Here is a 14,622-nt window from a genome sequence, read left to right on the forward strand (position 1 = left end):
TGGACTGAAGGGGCTCTCTGGGAGAAAGTATTTTCGAGAACCTAAGTTAGATTTTAGTAAATTTATTAAACCCTAATAGAAGAGAGATTAGAGTCTCAGAGTATAGATGAGGAATAAAAGATCCTAATACCACCCAAATGGTGACGTGGGCCCGTAAGCCACACAACCATGTTAGTAAAAGTTTTTTTTGTAGTGACTAGACTCAACTTCGGCCAGGGAGTTGGAAAGGGGGGATCCTACAGGCAGTCGGCTCTAATACCAACTTGTGACGCCCTCGATTCAATCATACACTAATCATACACGCAAATATGTATGGTCAAGATCAAGGACTCACGCGAAGATATCACAACACAACTCTAGACACAAATTAAAATAATACAAGCTTTATATTACAAGCCAGGGGCCTCGAGGGCTCGAATACATAAGCTCGAAATACACAAGAGTCAGCGGAAGCAACAATATCTGAGTACAGACATACGTTAGACAAGTTTGCCTTAAGAAGGCTAGCACAAGAGCAACAACGATCGAAAAGGCAAGGCCTCCTGCCTGGGTGCCTCCTAACTACTCCAAGTCGTCAGCGGCCGTCACGTAGTAGTAGGAACCCTCGGGGTAGCATTAGTCTTCAGTGGTGTCGTCTGGCTCCTGGGATCCGTCATCTGGTCGCAACAATCGGGTATAGGGGGAAAAGGTAGCAAAGCAGCCGTGAGTACTCATCCAAAGTACTCGCAAGACTTACATCAGATCTAAACTAAGTATGCATTGGTATCAAATGAAAGGGTTGTATCTATGGACTGAACTGTAGAATGCCATAAGGGAAGGGGAAAGCCTAATCCTATCGAAGACTAGCATCTTCAACATCTTCAGCGGTCTTGCAGCATTACAAGAGTGCATACTAGCATAAAGTAAAGTAGTAGTAGTGATATCAACCTCGGCCGGAAATCCTTCCTCGACTCCCTGCGAGAAAGCAATCCCAGAGCCATACAATCCAGTTATCACCTCATATCCATGTCTCATCTCAAGTATCCCGTTCTAGTTGTATCGATCGGGATACAACTCCAAGTGTCCGTTACCGTAGGACAGGTTATCGATAGATGTTTTCTTCCCTGCAGAGGTGCACCAACTTACCCATCACGCTCGATTAACTCCGGTCGGACACACTTTCCTGGGTCATGCCCGGCCTCGGCCAAACAATACGCCGCAACACGACCTAGGCTTAATAGAGAGGTCAGCACGCCGGACTAAGCCTATGCACCCAGGGGTCATGGGCCATCTCCTCAAGAACTCCTGCATGTTGCGTACGCGGCCGGTGAGCAGACCTAGCTACCTCCTTCAACAAGGCAGGAGCTTACGCAGTCCGACCCGGCACGCGCCACTCAATCGCTGACGTCTATTAAGCTTTGACTGATGTATACGACACAGAACGCCCATACAATGCCCACGTGATGGTTAGTGCTATCAGGCCAGAGGCCCCTCGGATCAAATATCCAAGTCGTAGTGGATTAGGAACGCGCGGTAACAAGCAGAGACTCACGAAAGATGTGACCCCGTCGCCCCGTCTCGAGTACTTGCGGCAAGGTCTAAGAATGCCCGGCCACGCCTCGTAAGAATCTCGCGGGCACCTTCCAGGTCAACCCGACTCCACATCACTCGCTATTAAGCCCGCGCGGGTACCCCTCAGGGCTGACCCGTCTTTAGTAACATGGTTCGGTGTAAATTCATAGTAACCATAGTAACTATGTGTCTAACACCAAAAGGAAAACCCGAGGAATCACCCCTGGTGAATTCCACTCGATGTAATCATCAAGGTGAACATAAGAGGATCCACCCTCGAGGTTCACACTTGAGGGGTTGCACGACAGAGCCGTATCGGAAGTGGTTAAGGAGGAAATCACCATCAATGACCACGACCGAATAGCTACACTACAGAGCTCTCATCAGGAGTGATGTAAGAGGTTCCACCCTCGGCACTCGATGGTAACTCTGCAGAGTCGAGCAACAAAAGGGGAAAGTGATGTGCGGTGCCGGGGTCTGGTCTTCGATCCCGTTGATCGGGTCTTCGATGATGAAGCAGGGGCAACAAGGACAAGGTGGGGGTCATTGATGGAGCACTAACTAACCTATACTAAGCAGTTTAGGATAAGCAGGTAAGGTAACAATAAGCAGGTAATAGAAGCAGGCTATGCATCAGAGTAGGATCATACATAAAGCAGTAGGATTTCTAATGCAAGCATGAGAGGGAAAGAAATGAGCGATATCGGAATGCTCAAGGGGGGTTTGCTTGCCTGGTTGCTCTAGCAAGAGAGAGGGGTCGTCAACACTGTCGTGGTATTTCTCACGGGGGGCTTGCGAGTCGACAGATGCCACAAGGGCTTAGTGTGTGGGTAAGACTGCTGCTGATAGGCCCCGGAGCGGGTATGCGAGTAGCACACGGTGGTTTACCCAGCTTCGGAGCTCTCCGGAGAGATAATACTCCTACTGCTGCATGTCTGAGTGTATCTGATATATCTAGTACAAAGTGCTCCTGGAGCTGTATCTGAGATTAGTACCATGGGTATTTGACTTGGTGTACGCCTGCATGAGACATGCTCTAGTGGCCGGCTATGCCCATGGCCTATGGCCGAATGGATATGTGTGAACTCATGCGTCTGTGTGTGTGGATGGATGGATGGGTGTGTGCCTTATATAGGCATGGCTAGCTTAGCATGTAAGCTATGTGGTGGCATGGGAGCAAGGGGGTATGGTGGGGTGTCATGCTTGTCCCCTGGGTCACTTCATAAATAGTGCCAGGGGACAAGTGACACTATACATGATGGCATCGAGGTACAGCCGTCTCGTCCGCGGTATGGCCGCCACGTCGGGGTCTTGTCGGTGTCGGGCTGCAGTCGGCAGCCGGCTGGTTGGCACAGTCGGCAGCCGGCTGGTTGGCGCAGTCGGCAGCCGGCTGGTAGGCGCAGTCGGCAGCCGGCTGGGGAGCCGGCGGAAGCGGTCGGGCAGTCGGACTGAGGGGCTTTGCCAGCCCCGATGTCTTGAAATATCATCTTGCCGTCTTCGGGGTATCCGTGTCCAATTACTCCGACAGTAGCCCCCAAGCCATCGGGCAACTTAGCAAAGTTGGGCGGAGGTTTTTTGGCAAATGTTCATGAAAATGATCATAAAAAAGGACAAAGTTAGTCCACGCAAATATATCATATGCTTGCTTTTAGTATTGCAAGTTTTATGCGGAGGGTGCCGACTCGGTTTCGTCCGAGCCCCCTTCAATCTTTTTCATGTTCCCTCCACTCTTTGGCTTGTGCTCTTGCTTGCCGGACAGCCGCTCTGCAGTCTGTGGCTGAGAGTGAGCCGCGAAGTGGAGTGTACAGTACTCAGAGTCTGGGAGCAAATTCAACCGAGTAGATACTTGTAAAGGAAAACGGCCGGGTCACCCGAACGTTTTTCTTCCCGGGCGTTTTTCGCGTGGGTGGCCTCTAGCGTTCACTCTTGCTAGTCGGCAGCCGCTCTGTGGTCTGTGACTAAGAGTGGGCCTTTGGTACCGCGCATGGTACTAAGCCGTCTGCGGAAACTAACATCTCAGGCCAAGCGGCCAGCCCCCGGGCCAACTCTGGCTGGCGCCGGGGCAAACAGTGATACTACTGTAATAAAATGCGGAGACAGCCCCCGAGCATCGCTCGGGGTTATCCGTGCTTGCGTAGTGCAAAAATATGCGGGTGAGGAGCTCACATTGATTTTCGTGTAGTCGCGGTTGTTGAAGACTGCCGGCGCGACTCGGCGCTCGCGGAGCGCGCCGGCGCACCTGCTGGGTGTAGGGCCGACTGCTAAGCAGTCGGGCCGGATCTTCCGGCAGCTACTTTGTCTTCATCTTCGCAGGGGCGCGTCAGCGCACCCGCTGGGTGTAGCCCCCGAGATTCGGGCCGACTGCTGAGCAGTCGGGCCGGATCTTCCGGCAACTACCTTTTCTTCTTTCTCGCGGGGGCGCGTCAGCGCACCCGCTGGGTGTAGCCCCCGAGATTCGGGCCGACTGCTGAGCAGTCGGGCCGGATCTTCCGGCAACTACCTTGTCTTCTTTTTCTTCTTCAGACGGCTGAAGGGCGGACCCCGACACGGCAGTCGGGCTCTTTGCAGCCGGCCAGGTAGCCAACGGTCGGACGCATATCTGGCAGTCGGACGCATTTTTTTTCTTTTTTTTTTGCAGCAAGCCGGTCGTGGGCACCCGGCCCTTTCTTCACCCAACTCTGGGCAGCCGGATACACACAATTTTTTTTTCTTTTTGTAGCAAGCCGGCCGTGGGCACCCGGCCCTTTCTTCACCCGACTCTGGGCAGCCGGATACACACACATATTTTTTTCTTCTTTCTTTTTCCGCTCGCAGAAGGCGGCAGCAGCGAGCAGCGTGGGCCGGAGGATGCGCGCCGGGTGCTGGCGGAGGCGGGGCGGCGAGCCGGCCACCCAGAGCCGGACGGGCGTGCGAGGCGCGCGGGGCGAGAGGCTGCCCGGAGCCGCGGCCGGCTGGAGGAGGCCCGACACGGGGCGGGGCCGGCGAGGGCGAAGGCGGAGCTGGTCGCGGGAGACGCGGCCGCGCGGTTGCGAGGACGGGCGGAGCCAGACCCGGCAGCGGCCGGCGCGCACGAGCCCGTCAGAGGACCAGCAGTGGCGCGGGACGGAGAGGTGGCCGAGATGCGAGGCGGAGCCGGCCAAGCGCCGGGTCGTCGGGTTGGCGGGCGGAGCCGGCCAAGCGCCGGGTCGCCGGGTTGGCGGGCGAAGCCGGCCAAACGCCGGGTCGCCGGCTGGAGGCGGCGAGGCCGAGCCGGCACGGGGCCGGGTTCCAGGGAAACCGGTGAGCGCGGGAGCCGGCCGGCCGGGTCGCGCGGGAGGCGGAGGAAGCCGGACAACAGCAGCTCGGGCGAGGAGGAGTGGCTGGAGGAGGCCGGCCTACCCACGGGATGCGACGCAGACGACCGGGCCATCGCGGGCACGCGGCCCAGGCGGAGGAGCAAGTGGGAGGGGAGGCGCGCTCGGTGTCGTGGCGTGGACGGAGCAGGCGGAGGGCGACGGGGCCGGCGTCGCGGTGCTGTTGGAGGCCGAGCCTGGCCCGGGGAGGGGCGGCAGCCGGCTGAGCTAGGCGGCCGCGGGAGCCGGATGGCCGGAGGCGGCAGGGGCGCCCGTCCCCAGCCGCGGGGCAGGCGGCCCGGGAAGGCGGAGCCGTCAGGCCGGGAGGCGGGGAAGCCGGCAGGCCGGCACGGTGACCCGGATGCGGAGCAGGCGGCCACGGGGCGACCCGGGGGCGGAGCAGGCGGCCACAGGGGCGCACGCAGGCGGAGGGGAGTGGCGTAGCCGGGCGCGGAGCCGGTGTGGGGAGGCGATGAGGCGCAGCCGGCAGCCAGCCCGCGGGGAGGAGGCAGAGCGCGGCAGCGGCCAGCCGGGCCAGGCGCGTGGACGCGGGCGAGCCCAACTGCGAGCGCACGCAAGGCGGAACGGGAGTGGCGCGCCGGCGCGGGGACGGAGAAGCCGGCCGCGCAGGCAAGGCCGGAGGCCGAGGCGCGGGCACGGAGCCGGAGGAGCACAGCCGAGTGTGGGGGCGGCTGAGCGCGGGGCGTGGCGCAGATGAGGAGCAACGCGGACCCGGCGGCTGGCGAGTGCAGCGGGGTACTAGGCGAGGAGCACCCGGCCCGGCCAGCGCACAGGGGCGCCGACGCGGGAAACGGATCAACGCGCGGGGGCTCCGCGGGCCGCGCCGGCCAGCGAGGAGCCGCGCCAACTCTCGTGGAAGGACAGCCGAAGCGCAGGGGCGACGACGCATAAGAGGATGAGCAGAGGTGCGTGCGTACCCAATGTCTGGGATGTGTATCAGCAGTATACGGCAATCGTCTGACTACCATATGGCTATTATCTGACCATGGTACGGGGATTATCCGGGTTGTGTACGATTTACATCAAGCTAGTGTACAAGGAGTGTATGGTCATAGTTTGACCATTGTTTGACTTCGGTCTAGCTAGCTAGCATAGATGATATATGGAGGAGCCAGCGCGCGTGTCGGCCGGAGCAAGGCTCAACGCGGCGGAAAGCATACGCGAACGGCGCGTGGATGGACACCACCAACCGAAACAAGGCCCCGCGCGTGGCGCGTGCGAACGGGCGGTCGGAATTGCGGTGGTGGTGAAGGAGGCAAGGCCGTTGGCGAGGTCACGCCGCCCCTCACGGCCATTCCGGGGGCATGTCGATGTCGAGCCCCCGACCGCTATCGGAGAGGCGGCGTGACGCCGCGGTGGTGAAGACGAAGAGGCCGACGGCGAGGACGCGCCACCCCTCGCGGCCGCTCTGGGGGCGGGTCGATGTCGAGCCCCCGAGCGCTACCGGAGAGACAGCGCGACGCCGCGGCGGAGGTGATGAAGAAAAAAGGGTCCCGCCCGGACAACGAAACCAGCAGCAGCGTGGTAGCGTAGTAGTAGTACCGCCCCATGGTGGGCGCCAACTGTCGTGGTATTTCTCACGGGGGGCTTGCGAGTCGACAGATGCCACAAGGGCTTAGTGTGTGGGTAAGACTGCTGCTGATAGGCCCGGGAGCGGGTATGCGAGTAGCACGCGGTGGTTTACCCAGCTTTGGAGCTCTCCGGAGAGATAATACACCTATTGCTGCATGTCTGAGTGTATCTGATATATCTAATACAAAGTGCTCCTGGAGCTGTATCTGAGATCAGTACCATGGGTATCTGACTTGGTGTATGCCTGTATGAGACATGCTCTAGTGGCCGGCTATGCCCATGGCCTATGGCCAAATGGATATGTGTGAACTCATGCGTCTGTGTGTGTGGATGGATGGATGGGTGTGTGCCTTATATAGGCATGGCTAGCTTAGCATGTAAGCTATGTGGTGGCATGAGAGTAAGGGGGTATGGTGGGGTGTCATGCTTGTCCCCTGGGTCACTTCATAAATAGTGCCAGGGGACAAGTGACATTATACATGATGGCATCGAGGTACAATTGTCTCATTCGCGGTATGGCCGCCACGTCGGGGTCTTGTCGGTGTCGGGCTGCAGTCGGCAGCCGGCTGATTGGCGCAGTCGGCAGCCGGCTGGTTGGCGCAGTCGGCAGCCGGCTGGTAGGCGCAGTCGGCAGCCGGCTGGGGAGCCGGCGGAAGCGGCCGGGCAGTCGGACTGAGGGGCTTTGCCAGCCCCGATGTTTTGAAATATCATCTTGCCGTCTTCGGGGTATCCGTGTCCAATTACTCCGACAAACACCGTAGTCGTACTGGGTAGCAGCGGCGTTGGTCTCGTAGTCTATCGGAGGAAGAGGGGGAAGAAACAATAAATATAATGCAAACAGATGCATAACAATGCATGACAAGACAAGTAGCGGTGTTAGGGATGCCCTAACGCGGTATGAGGTGGTACTGGTGAAGGGGAGAAACATCCGGAAAAATATGCCCGGTGTTTCGCGTTTTCGGACAGATGAATCGGAGGGGAAAGTTAGATATTCGCTATGCTAGGGATGTGTGGCGGACGCACGGGTTGCGTATTCGAATTCGTCTCGTCGTCCTGAGCGACTTTCATATATAAAATTTTTCCATCCAAGTTACGTATTATTTTGTATCAATTTTTAAATTTTAACAATATTCTAGAATTCCTGCATTTATTTAATCCGAATTGACCAAGTCAATTTGACTAGTCAAAAGGGTAGGTGTGGCCCACATGTCATAGACTATTTACCTAAACAAATAAATAAAAACTAGCCTAACTAAAAGGGCCCACATGTCATCTGTACATTAGGCTAATCTATCTAATAATTAACCACCAACTAAAAAAACAATTAGCTCTAACTAATTGGGCAATCCCCACGTACTACACCATCCGGCCACACGCACGGCCGTGCACACAGCACAGACCAGCCATGGCCATGCACGGACTCACGGCCTTAACCACCACCACGAGCAGCTCTGGCAGCATTAGCAGCAGCAGCCGGCGCGCAAGAGCAATAGCCGCACGCAGCACGCCGCAGGCAGCATCACAAGCAGAATATCAGCAAGCAGCGGCGGCAAAAGGCGGTGACACTGGCAGGCAGCTGCGGCGACGGGAGCATGGAGCAGCAGCGGGTGCGGGTGCGCACGCGCGGGCACGCAAGGGCGAGGCAAGGGCGCGGCGCAGGGCTTGCAAGCGCGCGTGCGGGCGGCTCGGAGTGCTGCCGGGCGCAGCCTGAGTATATGCAGGGGCGGGCGGGCACAAGCTCCATCCATGGCGGCCGAAGTGAGGGGCGACTAAACGGCGACGGATCGAGGGGGCGAGCAGGGGGGCTGGAAGAGGAGCTCACAGTGAACTCGGGGACGTGGTCGGGGTGGTCGGGGACGGACCGGAGTGATGGCAAACGACGGCGGACGGCGACGATGTACGCGGAGATGACGATGCCGATGGCGGATGTACGGGACGTCCCAGCTACAGTTGTTGCTCGGGGAAGACGAAGTCCACGGTGGCGCTTCTTCTGGAGGTCTTCTTAGCCGGAGAGGAGCATGCTGTCCACGGCACGGCAACGATGCACGCAGTCACTGCGCTATCTTTCGAGCTCAAAATCGAGGAAAGGAGGAGGGGGCGCGATGGGGAAAGTGGGGGAACCGGATGAGAGAGGGCTATGGTTTCTTCCGGGCGTGCTTATAGGGTCGAGGGAGGCACGTGGTGGCCATCCGGGCATGGCGTCGTCGGATGGTTGCCACGCCATGGCCTCTGTACTACTGTACAGAGGAAGGGGGTGGTTTCCTGTTGGGCTGGGCCACCTTGTAGCAGCTTAGGCCCAAAGTAGCAGTAGGCTTCAGAACTTTTTTTTAAAATTTTCTTTTATTTATATCTGTTTGTATTTATTTCTAAAAACAATTTACTTTTATTAAATATGGGACTTGGCCCAAAATTACGGATACAATTTTAGACAATGTCACAAAAGTTTGGGGTTTATTGAAAATAACATGTACTTGCATAATTTAGTAAAAGCATTTTAAATTATTGTTTTGGCCCCTGTTTTAGTTTTTTGGGGCATTTAAATATTTTATTAAATGTTGTTTTCTCCTTTAAAAATAGTAAGTGATTATTTTCAACATTAAGAACAATTTTTTTTGTCGTCTGAAGAAATATTATGTTTGACTTTATTTTTAAATTTGAATTAAAACTCGGTTCGGACCAAAGTGCGGTTTAGCAAATTAATTGCGGTGACATGGCACCATTAGTGTGTGATTACTGTAGATGAACTACCGGGTTGTTACACCACCTCTCTTGGTTAATGGAACTATTTTAACTTTGGAACATGTGATGCGAAGGCTTGAAATTATCGAAAATAAAGTTGCCTCTATGGAGTTGATTGAAAATTTGGATAAAAAGATCCACAACCAAATCACTCAATATGGATCTAAGGTAGGAGCTACTCTGAATTTTTCTAAAGAAAAAGAACCTATAGTTAACGAAAGAATAGATCTAGATTCCATGGAAATTGGTAAACTTGAGGATATTATTACTAATTTAGGATCTTCCTTTTCATCCGTTAAAAATACTCCAAATCCTCCTACTACCAAGGTTGCCAAATTTACGTGTGTTCCTAAAAATAAGGGTGAAACTTCTAGTAAGGAAATTGCGGATCTCAAATCTATAAGTGTTCACCCCAACTTCTTCAATATCATTAAAGAACATTTTGCTACAAATGAATTTCTTGATTTCTTGCCTAGGAGTTTGATAATTAATAAAAAGAAGGAAACAACCAAGGGTTATAGGTGTTGTATCGAAGAATTGCATACCAAAGATGATAATACCTAGATCTATTCTTACTTTTATGCCTAGCTAGAGGCATTAAATGATAGCGCTTGTTGGGAGGCAACCCAATTTTATTTTTGTTCCTTGATTTTTGGTTCTGTTTAGTAAAAAATAATTCATCTAGCCTCTGTTTAGATGTAGTTTTATGCTTTAATTAGTGTTTGTGCCAAGTAGAACCTTTGGGAAGACTTGGGGAACGTCTTTGCGATCTTGCTGTAAAAAACAGAAACTTTAGTGCTCACGATATTTGCTGCCATCTTTTACTGGAGAGTGCGATTAAGTTGATTCTTTTTGCAGATGATTAATAGATAAATTCCTCATGTCCAGAAATTTATTTTAGAATTTTTGGGGTTACAGAAGTATTCGAAACTTACAGATTACTACAGACTGTTTTGTATTTGATAGATTCTGTTTTTCGCGTGTTGTTTGCTTATTTTGATGAATCTATAGCTAGTATCGGAGGTTATGAACCATAGAGAAGTTGGAATACAGTAGGTTTAACACCAAAATAAATAAATAATGAGTTCAGTACAGTACCTTAAGTGGTGGTTTGTTTTCTTATACTAACGAAGCTCATGAGATTTTCTGTTTAAGTTTTGTGTTGTGAAGTTTTCAAGTTTTGGGTAAAGATTTGATGGATTATGGAATAAAGAGTGGCAAGAGCCTAAGATTGGGGATGCCCAAGGCACCCCAAGGTAAAATTCAAGGACAACCAAAAGCCTAAGCTTGGGGATGCCCCGGAAGGCATCCCCTCTTTCGTCTTCTTCTACCGGTAACTTTACTTGAGGCTATATTTTTATTCACCACATGATATGTGTTTGGCTTGGAGCGTCTTGTATGATTTGAGTCTTTGGTTTTTAGTTTACCACAATCATCCTTGCTGTACACACCTTTTGGGAGAGACACACATGAATTGGAATTTATTAGAATACTCTATGTGCTTCACTTATATCTTTTGAGCTAGATAATTTTGCTCTAGTGCTTCACTTATATCTTTTAGAGCACGGTGGTGGTTTTTTCTTACCTAGTTCTTTACCCCAAAAAAACCTCGAGCGAGCGACATCAAACTCAGAGTGAATCCCATCCTAAAGAAGGAAAAACCCCGTGATGAACATCGGTAGGCTATACATTGATCAGAGCCAACTTTCCTCCCGAGGATTGGTATCTACCTACCCAAGGTTCAACAAGGACAGCCACCCTATAGGTGAGAAGCGGGAAGTCTTCGATAGTCAGGTGTTCGTAAGTAAGTGACATCCCTAGATATTTAACAGGTAGAGATCCTGAAGGAAATATGCCCTATAGGCAATAATAAAGTTGTTATTTATATTTCCTTACATCATGATAAATGTTTATTATTCATGCTAGAATTGTATTAACCAGAAACTTAGTACATGTGTGAATACATAGACAAACTGAGTGTCACTAGTATGCCTCTACTTGACTAGATCGTTAATCAAAGATGGTTAAGTTTCCTAGCCATGGACAAAGAGTTGTCATTTGATAAACGGGATCACATCATTAGAGAACGATGTGATTGACTTGACCCATTCGTTAGCTTAAGACTTTGATCGCTTAGTTTACTGTTACTGCTTTCTCCATAACTTATACGTGTTCCTATGACTGAGATTATGCAGCTCCCGAATACCAGAGGAACACTTAGTGTGCTATCAAATGTCACAACGTAATTGGGTGACTATAAAGATGCTCTACAGGTGTCTCTGATGGTGTTTGTTGAGTTGGCATAGATCGAGATTAGGATTTGTCACTCTGTGTATCGGAAAGGTATCTCTGGGCCCTCTCGGTAATGCACATCACTATAAGCCCTGCAAGCAATGTGACTAATGAGTTAGTTAGGGATGTTGCATTACAGAACGAGTAAAGAGACTTGTGGGTAACGAGATTGAACTAGGTATTGAGATACCGACAATCAAATCTCGGGCAAGTAACATACCGATGACAAAGGGAACAACGTATGTTGTTATGCGGTTTGACCGATAAAGATCTTCGTAGAAAATGTAGGAACCAATATGAGCATCCAGGTTCCACTATTGGTTATTGACCGAAGATGAGTCTCTGTCATGTCTACATAGTTCTCGAACCCGTAGGGTCCGCACGCTTAACGTTCGGTGACGATCGGTATTATGAGTTTATGTGTTTTGATGTACCGAAGGTAGTTTGGAGTCCCAGATATGATCACGGACATGACGAGGAGTCTCGGAATGGTCGAGACATAAAGATCGATATATTGGAAGGCTATGTTTGGACACCGGAATGGTTCCGGGTGACTTAGGGCATTTACCGGAGTACCGTGGGGTTACCGGAACCCCTCGGGGAGTATATGGGCCTTATTGGACCTTAGTGGAAGAGAGGAGAGGAAGGGCAAGGTGGAGGGCGCGCGCCCCCTAGCCCAATCCGAATTGGATGGGGGCCGGCCCCCACTTCCTTCCCTCTCTCTCCCCCTTCCTTCTCTCCTACTCCAACAAGGGAAAGGGGGAATCCTACTCCCACCGGGAGTAGGACTCCCCCCTTGGGCGCGCCATAGAGAGACGGCCCCCCCTCCTCCACTCCTTTATATACGGGGGAGGGGGGCACCCCATAGACACACAAGTTGATCTCTTAGCCGTGTGCGGTGCCCCCCTCCACAGATTTCCACCTCGGGCATATTGTTGTAGAGCTTAGGCGAAGCCCTGCGTCGGTAACTTCATCATCACCGTCATCACGCCATCGTGCTGACGAAGCTCTTCCTCGACACTCAGCTAGATCTAGAGTTTGTGGGACGTCACCGAGCTGAACATGTGTAGATCGCGGAGGTGCCGTACCTTCGGTGCTAGGATCGGTCGGATTGTGAAGACGTACGACTACATCAACCGCGTTGTCATAACGCTTCCGCTTACAGTCTACGAGGGTACATGGACAACACTCTCCCCTCTCGTTGTTATGCATTGATGGATCTTGCGTGTGCGTAGGAATTTTTTTGAAATTACTGCGTTCCCCAACAGTGATATCAGAGCCAGGTCTATGCGTAGATGTTATATGCACGAGTAGAACACAAAGGAGTTGTGGGTGTGGGTATATACATATTGCTTGCCGTCACTAGTTGAATCTTGATTCAACTATATTGTTGCATGAAGCAGCTCAGACCGACATTACGCGTACAGATACGTCCATTTTGCATCATGCTTTTATATCGATATTTATTGCATTATGGGCTGTTATTACACATTATGTCACAATACTTATGCCTATTCTCTCTTATTTTACAAGGTTTACATGAAGAGGGGGAATGCCGGCAGCTGGAATTCTTGGCTAGAAAAGGAGCAAATATTAGAGACATATTCTGCACATCTCCAAAAGTCCTGAAACTTCACGGGAGCACGTTTCAGAATATATATAAAATATTGGGCGAAAGAAGTACTGGAGGGGGGGCCACCCGCCGTCCACGAGGGTGGGGGGCGCGCCCTACCCCCTGGGCGCGCCCCCTGCCTCGTGGGCCCCCTGGCAGCCTTCTGATGCCCATCTTTGGCTATATGGAGTCTTTCATCGAGAAAAAAATCATAAGCAAGCTTTCGGGACGAAACTCCGCCGCCACGAGGCGGAACCAATCTAGGGCTCCGGCGGAGCTGTTCTGCCGGGGAAACTTCCCTCCGGGGGGGAAATCATCACCATCGTCATTACCAATGATCCTCTCATCGGTAGGGGTAAATCTCCATCAACATCTTCACCAGCACCATCTCATCTGAAACCCTAGTTCATCTCTTGTATCCAACCTTTGTCTCAAAACCTCATATTGGTACCTGTGGGTTGCTAGTAGTGTTGATTACTCCTTGTAGTTGATGCTAGTTGGTTTACTTGGTGGAAGATCATATGTTCAGATCCATTATGAATATTAATACCCCTCTGATTATGAACATGAATATGATTTTTGAGTAGTTACGTTTGTTCCTGAGGACATGGGAGAAGTCTTGCTATAAGTAGTCATGTGAATTTGGTATTCGTTCAATATTTTGATGAGATGTATGTTGTCATTCCTCTAGTGGTGTCATGTGAACATCGACTACATGACACTTCACCATTTTTTGGGCCTAGAGGGAGGCATTGGGAAGTAATAAGTAGATGATGGGTTGCTAGAGTGACAGAAGCTTAAACCCTAGTTTATGTGTTGCTTCGTAAGGGGCTGATTTGGATCCATATGTTTCGTGTTGTGGTTAGGTTTACCTTAATACTTCTGTTGTAATTGTGGATGCTTGCAATAGGGGTTAATCATAAGTGGGATGCTCGTCCAAGGAAGGACAGTACCCAAGCACCGGTCCACCCACATATCAAATTATCAAAGTACCGAATGCAAATCATATGAACGTGATGAAAACTAGCTTGACGATAATTCCCATGTGTCCTCGGGAGCGCTTTCCTTTATATAAGAGTTTGTCCAGGCTTGTCCTTTGCTACAAAAAGGATTGGGCCATCTTGTTGCACCTCATTTACTTTATTTACTTGTTACCCTTTACAAATTACCTTATCACAAAACTATTTGTTACCGATAATTTTAGTGCTTGCAGAGAATACCTTACTGAAAACTGCTTATCATTTCCTTCTGCTCCTCGTTGGGTTCGACACTCTTACTTATCGAAAGGACTACGATAGATCCCCTACACTTGTGGGTCATCAAGACTCTTTTCTGGCGTTGTTGCCGAGGAGTGAAGCGCCTTTGGTAGGTGGAATTTGATAAGGAAAGATTTATATAGTGTGCTGAAATTTACTGTCACTTGTTACTATGGAACATAATCCTTTGAGGGGCTTGTTCGGGGTATCTTCACCCCGACCCGTAGAGTTGCTCCTAAACCAACTG

The 14,622-nt window shown here is 51.5% G+C and overlaps 1 protein-coding gene across 1 annotated transcript; it reads right to left on the bottom strand.

Annotated features, from left to right (window-relative positions):
• Positions 1-532: 532 nt before the first annotated feature.
• On the bottom strand, positions 533-6,388 carry LOC119317488 (nascent polypeptide-associated complex subunit alpha, muscle-specific form-like). Its single transcript, XM_037591960.1, has 2 exons — positions 3,718-6,388; positions 533-656 (listed from the first exon to the last, which is right to left on the bottom strand). Exon 1 carries the CDS (start codon positions 5,870-5,872, stop codon positions 4,301-4,303), a length of 1,572 nt encoding a protein of 523 aa, XP_037447857.1. The 5' UTR covers positions 5,873-6,388; the 3' UTR covers positions 533-656; positions 3,718-4,300.
• Positions 6,389-14,622: the final 8,234 nt, after the last annotated feature.

This window comes from Triticum dicoccoides, chromosome 6A (assembly GCF_002162155.2).
Source record: "Triticum dicoccoides isolate Atlit2015 ecotype Zavitan chromosome 6A, WEW_v2.0, whole genome shotgun sequence".
In the NCBI taxonomy this organism is placed as follows: domain Eukaryota; kingdom Viridiplantae; phylum Streptophyta; class Magnoliopsida; order Poales; family Poaceae; genus Triticum; species Triticum dicoccoides.